At 45.0% G+C, this 14653-nt stretch overlaps 1 protein-coding gene across 1 annotated transcript; it reads right to left on the minus strand.

The window, feature by feature from the left end:
* Positions 1-8304: 8304 nt before the first annotated feature.
* On the minus strand, positions 8305-13836 carry MPZ (myelin protein zero). Its single transcript, XM_032260925.1, is given in 6 exon segments — positions 8305-9547; positions 9678-9738; positions 9906-10041; positions 10281-10494; positions 10827-10993; positions 13682-13836. Coding segments are annotated over 6 exon segments (939 nt in total). The 5' UTR covers positions 13749-13836; the 3' UTR covers positions 8305-9253.
* Between the last annotated feature and the right edge of the window lie 817 nt (positions 13837-14653).

Consider the following 14653-nt stretch of genomic DNA (forward strand, 5'->3'; position numbering starts at 1 on the left):
GGAGGCTGAGGCAGGAGAATCATGTGAATCAGGGAAGCAAAGGTTGCAATGAGCTGAGATCGTGCCACTGCACTCCAGCCTGGGTGACAGAGCGAGGCTCCATCTCAAAAAAAAAAAAAAAATATTATCATAGGTATATATGTATAGGAGAAAACACAGTATATATGGGGTTCAGTACCATTCCTGGTTTCAGGCATCCAGGAAGATCTTGGAATGCTTCCGCCACAGATAAGGGAGGGCTACTGTATTCCACTGGCCAGTGTGACTGATCCTGATTACATAGGGGAAATTGAGTTGGCTGCACAGTGGCGACAGGAAAAGCTATTTCCAGAACCCAGGGGATTCTCTGGGAGTGCCACTTAGTACTTCCCAGCTTAATAGTAAGGTTAATGGACAAATATCGTAGCAACAACAACAGCAACAAAAGGCAAGACAGTTGAGAACTCAGGCCTGGAGTGAGAAATGGACGTTTGAGTCCCTGTACAGGTGAAGAACATCTGAGGTTCTGACTGAGAGTGGGGAAATACAGAATGCCTAGTGAAAGAAGTGGAATATGGCTTTTGGCCCAATTAAGGAAACGAGGACTAGACTGTAGGAAATTGGCTTACTTTCTATTTGCTTACTATAGATATGTGTTTATGTTAGTCATTTATTCATCTCTCCTCTCTCTCTCTTTTTTTTTCAAAGACGGGGTTTCACCATGTTGGTCAGGCTGGTCTTGAACTCCCGACCTCAGGTGATCTGCCTGCCTTGGCCTCCAAAGTGCTTGGATTACAGGCGTGAGCCACTGCGCCCGGCCTCCTCTCTTCTTTTTGTATTATTAGACAAGTTACTGGAAGTGCACTTTGCAATATAGTCTACATGATAGAATAATTGATGGCACTGTGACTGAATTACGTAGTCAGAGATGGATACAACCACTGGTGGCCTATTTGAAGAACTGTGAAAAGCTCTGTGTGTGTAGTCTGACCATGTCTTTCCTTCTCCAACCTTACTTCCACACATGAATATTTGTCCAACAATTTCTTAGATGTTTTAAGGCAGGGTAGCAAACTCATATGTTCATAGTGGTCAGGCAGGTAAGGAAATGAGAGAAATGAGGATTAGATCCCATCTAAAAGGGAAAACAATATTCATCTCAAGGTGATGGTTGCCCAGTGACAACCAATTGTAGCATTATTTGAATAAACAAACATACTGTATAGGACAAACAAAAGATGTTTTCCAAGTTGTTGCAATCTCTGATTTAAAGTTAATTTATCAGCCAGGCGCAGTGGTTCATGCCTGTAATTCCAGCACTTTGGGAGGCCAAGGCAAGCAGATCACTCAAACACAGGAGCTTGAGACCAGCTTTGCCAACATGATAAAACCCAATCTCTACTAAAAATACAAAAATTAATCAGGTATGATGGTGCATGCCTGTAGTCCCAGCTACTCGGGAGGCTGAGGCAGGAGAATCACTTGAACCCTGTAGGGGGAGGTTGCAGTGAGCTGAGATCATGCCATGGCACTCCAGCCTGGGTGACAGAGTGAGCTTCTGTCTCAAAAAAAAAAAAAAGTTATACATTTCTCAAACAGATAGGAGAAAATCAGGTTAGTATGTTTCTGGGAAGTCAAGAGATAAAGTGTTCACAGAAAGAGGAAGTGGCTGGTAATGTTGAATACTGCTGAGAAGTTGAGGTAGATAAAAGTGACGATTGAATCTGCAAAATAAGCATCATTAACACCCTTTGAAACAAGCAGTTTTAGTGGAGTGATGGGGATAGTGGTGTGATTGATGAGGGTTGAAGAAAGAATGGGAGGTATTAAAGATAGTAATCCTAGACTTGTTCAAGGAGTTTTGCTATACAGGGAAGCAGAGAAATGGGGCAGTATCTGGAGGTAGGAATTTAGGAGATATTAAGAAATGTGTAGAGGCTGGGCGAGGTGGCTCACGCCTGTAATCCCAGCACTTTGGGAGGCTGAGGTGGGCAGATCACGAGGTCAAGAGATCGAGATCATTCTGGCCAACATGTGAAACCCTGTCGCTACTAAAAATACACACAAAATTAGCTGGGCATGGTGGTGTATGCGTGTAGTCCCAGCTCCTCGGGAGGCTGAGGTAGGAGAATCACTTGAACCTGGGAGGCAGAGGTTGCAGTGAGCTGAGATGGCGCCATTGCACTCCATCTTGGCTACAGAGTGAGACTCCGCCTAAAATGAAAAAGAAATGTGTAGAAAGAACATTTCATATGTCTTGTATTTTTTTTTTTTTTTTTTGAGACGGAGTTTCGCTCTTGTTACCCAGGCTGGAGTGCAATGGCACGATTTCGGCTCACCGCAACCTCCGCCTCCTGGGTTCAGGCAATTCTCCTGCCTCAGCCTCCTGAGTAGCTGGGATTACAGGCACGTGCCACCATGCCCAGCTAATTTTTTGTAGTTTTAGTAGAGACGGGGTTTCACCATGTTGACCAGGATGGTCTCGATCTCTTGACCTTGTGATCCACCTACCTCGGCCTCCCAAAGTGCTGGGATTACAGGCTTGAGCCACCGCGCCCGGCTCATATGTCTTGTATTTTATCCATCATCACCAGTTGTCTTTTGTCTTTGTTTATAATGTATTTTGCCATTAAAGAGGTTAAACTAGGTTGGGCACTGTAGTTCATGTCTGTAATCCCAGCACTTTGGGAGGCCGAGGTAGGAGGATCACTTGAGGTCAGGAGTTTGAGACCAGCCTGGCCAACATGACAAAACCCCATCTGTACTAAAAATATAAAAATTAGCCAGGCATGATGGTGGACGCCTGTAATCCCAGCAACTTGGGAGGCTGAGGCAGGAGAATCACTTGAACCTGGGAGGCAGAGGTTGCAGTGAGCCAAGATCATGCCACTGCCCTCCAGCCTGGGTGACAGAGTGACACTCCATCTCAAAAAAAAAAGAGGTTGAACTTTTTATTACTTTCTTTTATGATTTCTGGATTTCCTGTCTTGCTTAAAGGTCTTCCTCATTTGGAGATTAAACAAATATTTTTATTTCCTTCTAATATTTGTCTTTTTTACAATTTTATTTTATTTTTGTATAGGATGTGAGAGAAAAATGTATTTTGTTTTCTTCGAGACATGTAAGTCTATTGTGCCAATGCCAATATATTTATTAAATAATCCATTTATTTACCATTAAATCGAAATGCCTTTATTTATTTATTTATTTATTTTTAGACTGGGTCTTGCTTTGTCACCCAGGTTGAAGTGCCGTGGTGTGATTTCAGCTCACTGCAGCCTCCACCTCCTGGGCTCAAGTGAGCCTCCCGAGTAGCTGAGACTACAGGTGCTCACCCAAACCTGGCTAATTTTTGTAGAGATGGTAGTTTCACCATGTTGCGCAGGCTGGTCTCGAACTCCTAGACACAAGCCTTGGCCTCCCAAAGTGCTGGGATTACAGGTGTGAGCCAATGTGACTGACTGACCAAGATTTTTAAAGGCAAAATGAGGAGGCTTACATAATTGTTTTGAGATATTAATAATTATCCTTTGCTACAAGAATCAATAAAGGCAATGCCAGTTAGAGGTTTCACAGACAGTTGCTGGGTAGATGTCCTTGTAGATGTATTTTTTGTGTAAGGTTCTGACGGCCTTTGTGCAAGTTTGCAGTTTTTGCTTTCTTTTTGTTTGTTTGTTTAATTTCAACTTTTATTTTAGATTCGGGGGTACATGGACAGGTTTGCTACTTTGGTATACTGTGTGATGCTGAGGTTTGGGGTACAAATGATGCCATCACCAGGTAGTGAGCACAGTACCCAGTAAGTAGTTTTTCAGCCCTTCCCTCCACTCTCTTTCCCCTCAGATAGGCCCAGTGTCTATTGTTCCCGTTGTTACGTCCATTTGTACCCGGTGCTTGACTCTCACTTGTAAGTGAGAACATGCAAAGATAAAGAAAAAATATGGCTGCAAAACAGTGGGCAAAGTTCATTTGCAAGGAGATCAAAAATTCATTTGATTACAGCCTAATCTAAATAGAGTTATTTTATTTAATAATTTAATGAAGGGGAAGAAAATATTTCAAAAATTTTGAACTAATGTTTATTTCTCATAGAATTAAAAAAAATTTTTTTAATTTCCAGTCGGGTGTGGTGGCTCACACCTGTAGTCCTAGCACTTTGGGAGACTGAGGTGGCTGTATCACCTGAGACCAAGAGTTCAAGACTAGCCTGGCCAACATGGCGAAACCCCGTCTCCAAAAATACAAAAATTAGCTAGGCATGGGGGGCCCCTGTAATTTCAGATACTCAGGAGGCTGAGGCAGGAGAATAGTTTGAACCTGGGAGGCAGAGGTTGCCATGAGTTGAGATTGCACCATTACACTCCAGCCTGAGCAATAAGAGCAAAATTCTGTCTCAAAAAAAAAAAAAAAAATGATTTCCATAGGTTCTTGGGGAACAGGTGGTATTTGGTTACATGAGTAAGCTATTTAGTGGTGATTTGTGAGATTTTGGTGCACCCATCACCTGAGCAGTATATACTGAACCCCAATTTGTAGTTTTTGATTCCTCACCCCTCCTTCCTTTGAGTCTCCGTTTTGCATTCTTTTGCGATAGCTTTTGTTATCAGGTATTTATGCATGAGAACCTGTTTCTTCATAGCCCTCCCTGGCTCTGTTTGTCAGGTTTTTTGTTGTTGTTGTTGTTTTTTTAAGACGGAGCCTTGCTCTGTCGCCCAGGTTGGACTGCAGTGGCTTGATCTCGGCTGACTGAAGACTCTGTCTTCCAGGATCTGATTCTCCTGCCTCAGCCTCTCGAATAGCTGGGATGATAGGCAAGTGCCACCATGCCTGGCTAATTTTTTGTATTTTTAGTAGAGATAGGGTTTCACCATGTTGGCCAGGCTGGTCTTGAAGTCCTGACCTCAAGTGATCCACCCACTTCAGCTCCCAAAGTGCTGGGATTGGAGGAGTGAGCCACTGCACCTGGTCTTGTCTTTCCTTTTTTAACACGAGTGTCTTTATTTGGATTCTGACAATTTTCACATATTGTTATTTAATAAATCTTTTTTTTAATATAGGTTATGTACCTTTCTTGTTAATTTTTGTTTTTGTTCTTTTTACTGTCGTCAGTGGGCTTCCCTCTTATTTCCATTTCTAGCTAGATTTCTAGTTATAGACTGAAATAAATTGACTTTATAATCACACTACCAGATTGACTTCTTAGTTCAATACTTGTCTAGTTTCATCTTATAGATTTCCTAGAAACGCAATTATATTAGATGCAAATAAAGGTAAGTTTCTCATCTACGTATACAGGTTGTTCCTTGTTCTTGGTTTATTATACTAGCTAAATTCTTCAAAAACAATATTGAATATTATTAGTGATAATATATGTACTGTCTTGTTTTCTAATTTAATAACAATGGCTGCAATACTTCATAATTGATATGCATTTTTTTTTTTTTTTTTGAGACAGAATCTCACTCTGTCACCAGGTGCCAGGCTGAAGTGCAGTGGCACAATCTCGGCTTACTGCAACATCCGACTCCTGAGTTCAAGCAATTCTCTTGCCTCAGCCTCCCGAGTAGCTGGGACTATAGGTGCAAGCCACCATGCCCAGCTAATTTTTGTATTTTTAGTAGAGACAGGGTTTCACCATGTTGACCAGGTTGGTCTCAATCTCTTGACCTCGTGATCCACCCGCCTCCCCCTCCCAAAGTGCTGGGATTACAGGCTTGAGACACCACGCCTGGCCTAATATGCTTTTTAAATGATTTTTGAAAAATAGTCTTCGTTATGGTTATTTCTATTTTTATTTTACCTAGAATGTATTTTTCTTTTTTCACAAAAACCTAGTGTCTGTATCTAAGGATTCTTAGAATGTTTTGTAGAATAGCTACTAAGAAACAGTGCTTTTTTTTCACATCTCCTCTTGATAGAATTATGGTTTTTTCCCCTGTTAATATAATACATTCTGTTAATAGGTTTCCTGATACTGAACTATTCTTTCATTCCCAGAATAAATTCTTCATGGTCATAATTTATTATTTTATTAACTCACTGTGGAATTCTCTTTTGCAAATATTTTATTTAGATGTTTTGTATGTGTATTCATAAATTGGGTTATAATCTTGGTGGTTTCTTTTTTTCATGGTCAACACTGAAAAAGGCTTTAAATTATTCTCAAAGTGCTCACATGCCTGGTCAAAATTATTGCTATTATTAACAATGCACTGAGGATTATGAACAATTTATTTCAAAGTAATAATTAGATAGGATTCAAAGTTTCCCATATAACAATGTCATTTCTCTTTACCTGAATCATTATTCTGGATTTTAATTAATGATTTACTGCAGAGGAAAGAAAGGGGTTTGTGGCTTACTTTGTTGGGGATTGTGGAAAATGGGCACAGTTCTAGAAAAACCCACGTTAAGTGTGGCAATGCTTGTGAAAATGCTTAATGCAAAGCTTGCAAAATGTTGTCCCAAGATACCAGGATTCCTGATGGAATAAGAAATATTAAAATAATTGGGTAAACTGAGCTAGCAAAACGCAGGTGGCTGATAAATTTTAGAACAAAAGTGTAAATAAATGAGAAGCTTTGAGCTATGCTCTATCTCATAAGTAGCGTAATGTTTCATTTGACTCTCTCTCTCTTATTTTAAAATGAGACGGTCTCCCTGTGTTACCCAGGCTGGAGTGCAATGGCATGATCTTGGTTCACTGCAACCTCTGCCTCCCAGATTCAGGCAATTCTTGTGCACCAGCCTCGTGAGTAGCCGAGATTACAGGTGAGTACCACCATGCCCAGCTAATTTTTGTATTTTCAGTAGAGGCGGTGTTTAGCTGTGTTGATCAGGCTGGTCTTGAACTCCACTATCTGCCCACCTTGGCCTCCCAAAGTGCTGGTATTACAGGTGGGAGCCACACACCCTATCTCATGTTACTCTCTTAACAGCCTGGGAAGTTTAAGCAGAGATAGCCTGGGAAGTTTAAGCAGAGAACCCAGCTGCAACTATCTAATCAATAATGGACAGTTTAGCATCTTAACTAATAAGGAATATTTTTTATATTTTTTTTGAGACGGAGTCTTGCTCTTGTTGCCCAGTCTGGAATGCAATAGCGCGATCTCAATAGCATGATTCTCCTGCATCAGCCTCCTGAGTAGCTGGGATTACAGACAACCACCATCATGCCTGACTAATTTTTGTATTTTTAGTAGAGACGGGGTTTCATTATGTTGGCCAGGCTGGTCTTGAACTCCTGTCCTCAGCTGATCCACCTGCCTCAGCCTCCCAAAATGCTGGGATTATAGACATAAGCCACTGCGCCCAACCAATAAGGAATCTTGATCTTACGATATTCCCAACTTTATTACTGAGTTGTGACTAAGTTTCCTCTCCCACCTTCACCCAGACGGAAAGCTATATATAATCCATTAGCTTTTATATTTAAACGAAGTCAGATTAATTTTTTTTTAAAGATGTGGAAGACACCCCTCAAACAAATGGAAGCACTCTGGGTTTTGGTAAAGCTGGTGTTAATCATATCTTTAGCCTCATAACAAGGGGAAGAAATGACCTGTGAGCATTGTTTTTTGTTTGTTTGTTTTTTGCCATCAGTAATCCCCAGGTGAAAATGATAAATATATATTTTTCCACGATCAGTTCAGGATACCAGGTTATTAATGGTGTACCTAAATTGACATACCAACAAACTAATGAGTTATTAAATAGTGTACCTATTAATAGGTAAACAGAGGTAAAACTGTATACGAACAAAACAAAGTAGTATCTGTTTAGAGAGGTGAATGGGATTTGTGCTAATTTGTAAAGTGTGCTCCCTTAGGCAAGGACTAGAAACAGATATTAAACTCCTTAATATTTTAGTTGTGTATCAACTTATAGCTTACAAAGTTTTTCATACACAGAATCTCATTTGATTTTTACAAAGTCCCTAGGAATTAAGCAGGGCAGGTATCATTTAAGTTGTTTACAAGTACATAAATAAGCTTACCAAAGTCACACAACTGTCCTGGGGATCACACAGCTAGTGAGTGGCTGGGATGTTTTAAGATTCAGATCTTGGTGAAGAGGAATTCTGTGTCTTAACTCATGTGAAAGCAGAGACTGACAGAGTTGACAACATAGTATAATCTCACTGCATATTTGTTGAATGTATGAATGTGTCTTGTGAGCCTATTTCAGAGTTCCTTCTAGTAGACTATATAAGCCCAACCCCAAAAAACACACTCAACAACAGAATCCAAGTATGGAAGGCTGGGGATGGGTGGGGGGCAGGAATTATTCCCAGGAGAACTAGGAAATTTTTGACCAGGCAGTAGCTTCTGGAAATGTCAGTGTTTATTAAACATTTAAGGACATTTGGAGGTTTGAGAAGAAATATACAGAATGTAGAAAAATCCTAAGAATCCCCTGTGGCTGGAGTGCAGCCTCTTCCCCCCTCCCCCCCATTTCCCATTTGTTTTTCCTGCTTTCTGTTTGGTTGTTTAAAAACCATTTCTTAAGGCTCATTTGCCCCTCCTCCACTCCCTGCCCTATGAGGATCCATTCTCTCTCCCTCTCTTTCAAGACCTGGAGTCCCAGAACAGTGCTCCAAAGTGGTGGTGGTGGTGGGGGGCACCAACTCTATACCGAAGTGTGAGGATCAGGGGCCCCTCTGCTTGGGCTGGCTCTTCGTTAAGGACTTAAGGGGGAGGGGGGTGAAGAATTGCAAAAGCCACATGACGTCATTGGTTCTCAGTCATGAGTGTAAGGGCAGAGGATGGGCACAGATAAACAAAGAATGGATTAAAAAATAAAAAATAATAACCTAAATAAACCCTGAAGGACAGTCTGATCTGGGTGCTTTGGGCGTTAGCTGGGGGGGACAGAGTATGGAGCTGGGCCACCTGGTAGAGGGGAGGGAGGGGATGAGAGAGGAAACAGCTGGGGGATAGGCTGGGGAATGCAGGGGTTGGGAATGCCAGGTGGCCTGGACGTGAGGCAGAAGGTATCAAGGTCCCTTTCTTCTCAGTGCCCAGGCGGACAGGCACCAAACACACAGTCCTTGGGGCAGGTGAGGGGTAGGATTAGCTCCTGGGCTTCCAGAAAGCCAGGGGTGAAGGTGGGGAAAATACAATTGCCTAGGGAATGAATTCTGGAATGAAACTTACATCTCAAAGGGAGGGGCGGGCAGGGCAGGGCGGGGGAGCAAGGAAGGGAAGCACCTAGACGGGGCTAAGAGGAGCCTAGGTCCCCCTGCTGTGGCAGGGCCTAGGGTGGGGGGCGGCCATCACTTGTCCGAGTCCAGGCCCATCATGTTCTTGAGGGCGTTTTTGAGGCTGGTTCTGCTGGGGGACTTAACAGCAGGCCGGAGCTCCGAGCTCTGCTCATCCTTTCGTAGCTCCATCTCGATGACCACCACCTTTGGGCCTTTGGCGGACTCCACCCCTAACCCCCGACCCCCCGCCCGGCCCGCTAACCGCTATTTCTTATCCTTGCGAGACTCCCCCAGCCCCTTGGGTTTCTTCTCACTGGCAGCTTTGGTGCTTCTGCTGTGATCCAGCATGGCATACAGCACTGGCGTCTGGGAGAGAGGCGCACACATCAGTCACCGCGCGACTGGGGCTTGACCGTTCCCATCCCACCACTCACTGCTGCCCGGCGGCTCCCAGGGTTCTCCTTCCCATTTTGCACAGGCCCCAAGTCCAGCTAACCTGCCGCCCGCGCTTCGACGTGTCCTTTCCAGGCTTGTGCAATTTCCCCTTCTCCATGGCACTGCAGGAAGAGAGGGCGCTGTGTGTTTGGCCTCGCCGGAACCCCTTGCTTCGCAGACACAGCTTCTTCTTTACCTTGGCCCTTACACCCACTGGAGCAGTCTCCGCCCAGGTGGGGGACAGGGAGACAGTAGGGAGGGGGAAGGGGAGCCAGGCTCCCCCACTTACCTGAGCCTCCTCTGCAGGGCCGCTTGCCGGCGTAGCCAGCAGTACCGAATCAGGTAGAAAAGCAGCAGCAGCAACAGCACCACCCCGAGGACACCCCCGATCACAGCTCCCAGAATCACCCCGTACCTAGTTGGCACTAGGAGGGGTGGGAAAAGAAGTGGGAGAATGAGCAGGGCCCTGTATCTGTGGTTCCTAGTCCGCGTCTGTGCCCTGCATTGAGGATGCTGGACTCCCAGTCAAAACTGCCTTCTGCCCACCCTCCCAGAGCCTGAAGGTCCTTAGGCTGGGCTTTTTGCCTCTTGCCCCAGCCTGTCAGTCCTCCCTGATCCCCTCCCAAACTGCCTCCCAGATCCTTGTCCCCATCCCCTCTCACACCTTTTTCAAAGACATACAGCGTGACCTGAGAGGTCTTGCCCACTATGTCTGGAGGGTTTTTGACGTCACAAGTGAAAGTGCCATTGTCGCTGTAGTCTAGGTTGTGTATGACAATGGAGCCATCCTTCCAGCGAGGGTCCCCTACCCACTGGATGCGCTCTTTGAAGGTCCCCACTTCGTCGATGTAGGGTTGTCCCTTGGCATAGTGGAAGATCTATGAGGAATGAGGGGAAGCATGTGAGAGGATCCTAATGAGAACACGGCTGTCAAAACTTAGCTTCATAATTTGTTATAGAAAGAAAAAAAAAACGAAAACGCTTAGCTCCAGCATCAGGGTAAGGGATCTTGGGCTGGAAAAGGTAGTGCTGGGGAAGGGAGGACAATGTAGGCTGGACATAGTCAGGGTGATAAAGATTGCTATTTGCCTTATCAAAGGTGGGGTTATGATTCATAAAGGATTTCCCTCTCTTTAGCCCAAGTTCTCTTTTTTGTTGTTCTTTGAAGCACTTTCTGTTCTCCAACCCCAAGATTCCTGCAGGCACTCACCGAAATAGCATCTCTGCCCCCTTCGGGCTGGTAGCGCCAAGTGAAGGAGATGTCATCTGAGACCCACTCACTGGACCAAAAGGAGCAGTGCAGGGTCACCCGGGAGCCCACAGCACCATGGACCTCCCTGTCGGTGTAAACCACGATGGCCTCGGACGGGGACAGCACTGCAAACACAAATCGGGGAATCAGATGCACATATGGGCCCGGTGAGGAAGCGAGATCAGTAGGAAATCAAAGGCTGAGTCACAGGTCAGAGGCCAATTTGGAAAAGAAACAACAAATTCTGAGCCCCAAGTCTCTTGGGACTAACTGAACAGATGAGCATAAATGCTGTCTGTCAAGCTCATCAGCATGTCTGTACAGGAGATGAAATCAGCACTAACAGAATTCTCCTGCGGACTTCCAGAGATTGGGTTCCGTCTTTTTTTTTTTTTTTTTTTTGGGGCGGAGTTTCGCTCTTGTTACCCAGGCTGGAGTGCAATGGCGCGATCTCGGCTCACCGCAACCTCCGCCTCCTGGGTTCAGGCAATTCTCCTGCCTCAGCCTCCTGAGTAGCTGGGACTACAGTCACGCGCCACCATGCCCAGCTAATGTTTTGTATTTTTAGTAGAGATGGGGTTTCACCATGTTGACCAGGATAGTCTCGATCTCTTGACCTTGTGATCCACCCACCTCGGCCTCCCAAAGTGCTGGGCCCGGGTTCCGTCTTTTAAGTCTTACGTTCCCTTTGGATCAGCATCTAACTCTTAAGCTATCCTTTAGATGTAGTGTTTCAAATTTTTAAAATTTATTATAAATTATACAGGTAATACATATTGTGTTCTTCTTATAAACTGTTCAAGCAATAGAAATAAAACAAAGGTCTCCTTGGACACTCAGCCCAACAAATTCCTTTCCTCTAGTCTCTTCCAAGATGTAACCAGTTATTCATTTAATATGAGTCAAACTCCGTACAAACTCAATAAACTCAAGATATACATGTACTTACAACACATCGTTTTTTTTACATACATATTGCATTGTATTCTAGTGTTTTCTTTTTTGCATAAGAATATATGTATCTGGAGGAGCTTTCCCTGTAGATTCATAGATATCAATCTTATTTTAACAGCTGCATTGTATTTCACAATGCAGCAAACTCAAATTTCTTGCAGAAAAAAAATGAAGATAACTAGAGAATGTAAGTCTTCTTCCCTGGCACAACTGTCCTCCTTGCTAAATCCCTGGTTGCCACACAGCTTGCTCTTGGCTGGGGAGTCAGGAAGGGAAGGACCTCATACCCCTCTTAGCTAGGTGCAGAGCAGACCCCAAGCCTAGAGCTCAGATGACTCTACATGTGAGCCCTCTATAGTTCAACCGTCCTCACCCTCTTGGCCATTCTGGCCCAGTGCCACCCCCAAGACTTACCCACACAAGGAAGTTCATTCCAGGGAGACTATGTGTGTGGGCTGGCCCCAGGGATGGGCAACTGTAGACCTTTTTGTTCTACAGGAGGGGGAGGTGGAAATCAAACAAAGTCCCATTGTTGGACGAAGGTTGGGGGGCTCATGCCACCCCTACTCCCACCCCCATTGTCCTGAATCTCTCACCTCAGCATGCAATACTATTTACTTACCTCCTGGAACTTCCACCTGAGAACCTTCTTGGGAATCCCCCTTATGTAACAAGAGAGGTTATTAATTGGCTCTAACTTCTACTCCTCCTGTTAAAATATCAACCATTGCCCTTCTCGGCTCTGCTAAATGGTTCTGTGAGTGGAACAAGTGTTGAGATAGAACTCTCCCTCTCCCTTACACAGCAAGATTCCTTACCTCTACTTCTCTCACTGTGCCCATCTCCAACTCTCTATGTTTAATATTTTCTTAGGGTACCTCCATGTAGCCCAGTATAACCCAGAAGAGTCTAGGGCTCAAGCAGCTGACAGTAGAGAACCCTGGGCATTCTGGCCAGCCCCCTTTCCCTTGCTGCCCTCCTCCCTCCCACCACTTGCCTAAGGCTCACTTGTTGCACTAGGATTCAGGGCAGTTCAGAGAAGGAAAGGAGCCATTCCAATAATACTGCTTTGACCTCTTGCTCACCCAACATCTGCCAGGGGGCAAGGAAAGGGCTTGTTCACTTATGAAGGAAGACAGCTTTAGAGGGACAAGATCACAGAATCTCATAGAACCTCCCTCCCTTCACCCACACAACAGGTGAGGAGCCACAAGAGACAAAACACCTGAGGAGCTGAGACCACAAACCTGGGCTCCCTATTTAGGTCACACTCTCTTCTTCCTTCTGGAAAACTAAGGTTAGGCACTTCCTGCACTACCAGAAGATGAATGGGAACCAAACCCAGGTGTTCGAGTCTGTTCCTTTACAAGATCTAACACTGCTTCCCACTGGGCTCTTAGCATGGCTCTGGGGGCATGCTACTGGTTTCCAACCTGGGTCCAGCCACGCCCACTTTCTTTTACCCTTGCTACAATCTCTTTTACCCTTTCTTTTCAGAGAATACCTCTATTGCCTCCCTCTAAATGCATATTTTTTCTTGTTTTTCATATATAACTCTATATAAAACTTTATATCTAATTAGTTTTTATTTTATGGATGGAGTCTCACTATGTTGTCCAGGCTGGTCTTGAACTACTGTGCTCAAATAATTCTCCCCCCTTGGACTCCCAAAGTGCTGGGATTGCAGGTGTAAGCCACCTCACCCGACCATGTATTTTTTTCTCTCTGAATATAATGTCACCTCCTGCTCCCGCTTGCTCTTTCTTTGGTTGCAGTGGGGAGTGCAGCGAAGGCAGTGGGGTCTGCTGAGTCCCCACACCTGAGTCCCGAGGCGCCCAGACTAGGGTGGCTCCACTTACCCAAAGAAGAGAAGAGCAGCACAGCCAGGATAGGGCTGGGGCTGGATGAGGGAGCCCCAGGAGCCATAGCTGGGGCAGGGGCAGGGGCCCGGAGCGTCTGTGGGGTTGAGAAAGTGGGGAACCAGGAACTGAGCGGGGGGTTCCTGGAACCCGCTTAAAATCCCCTGGGGCCCCAGCATGAGGAGGCTGTCCTCAGCCAGTAACCAATTGCAGCCTGGCATGTGCAGTTGAGAGGTGGTGGGGAGGGGGACAGAGTGCAGGGAGCAGAAGGGGCATTGTATAGTCTGGGTGGAGGGGTGGGGGGACACATACCACCCCATACACAGAGGGCTTTGTGTCTACTGGCCTCTCCCTGTCCCAGGCTGGAATGTTGTGGGGGGGCTGGCTGGTGAGGGAGAGGGACAAAAACAGGGACACAGACAGACTTCTCTGAGGGACAGATAGGGAACCTCAATTTAAAGGCCATATAAAGGTATTCCTCCTTAGCCTCCTTGCCTGAGGGGCTGCTTCAGAGCCCTAGGAACTAGAGGTGGGTATAGAGGTGGGTATCCCCCAGAGAACTCTGAAAATAGGATATCCCTTGTTATCTCCACTAATGTGGGCTACATTATGGACTTCTTGAGATGACCAAGCCCTACAGGAGTTTTTTCCCCTCACTTCCCTGCATCCTGCATGATTCTTCCCAGATAGAAGTTTTTCCACCGGACTATTTCCCGCCAAGAAGCCTCTGACCTTTCCCTCTTTGTCAAGGAGTCCTTCAATGCCTGATGCTGCTATTTAAGTCAATTTCAATTTATATCAAGCCTACAAAATTGTATTGAGTGCCAGCAATATGTAATGTATGAGAATGCAGGTAATAGAGAGAAGAATAAAAATTAAGTCCTTCCTGCAAGGATTGGAAAATTTGGTTTGGGAGGTGGAAGTGGGAGGGTCAGAGGACAAACCCATCAACAACCAACTATAATAAGCCAT

The sequence above is a fragment of the Sapajus apella genome, unplaced genomic scaffold (genome assembly GCF_009761245.1).
Source record: "Sapajus apella isolate SASKATOON/1434 unplaced genomic scaffold, GSC_monkey_1.0 scaffold119, whole genome shotgun sequence".
Lineage (NCBI taxonomy): Eukaryota > Metazoa > Chordata > Mammalia > Primates > Cebidae > Sapajus > Sapajus apella.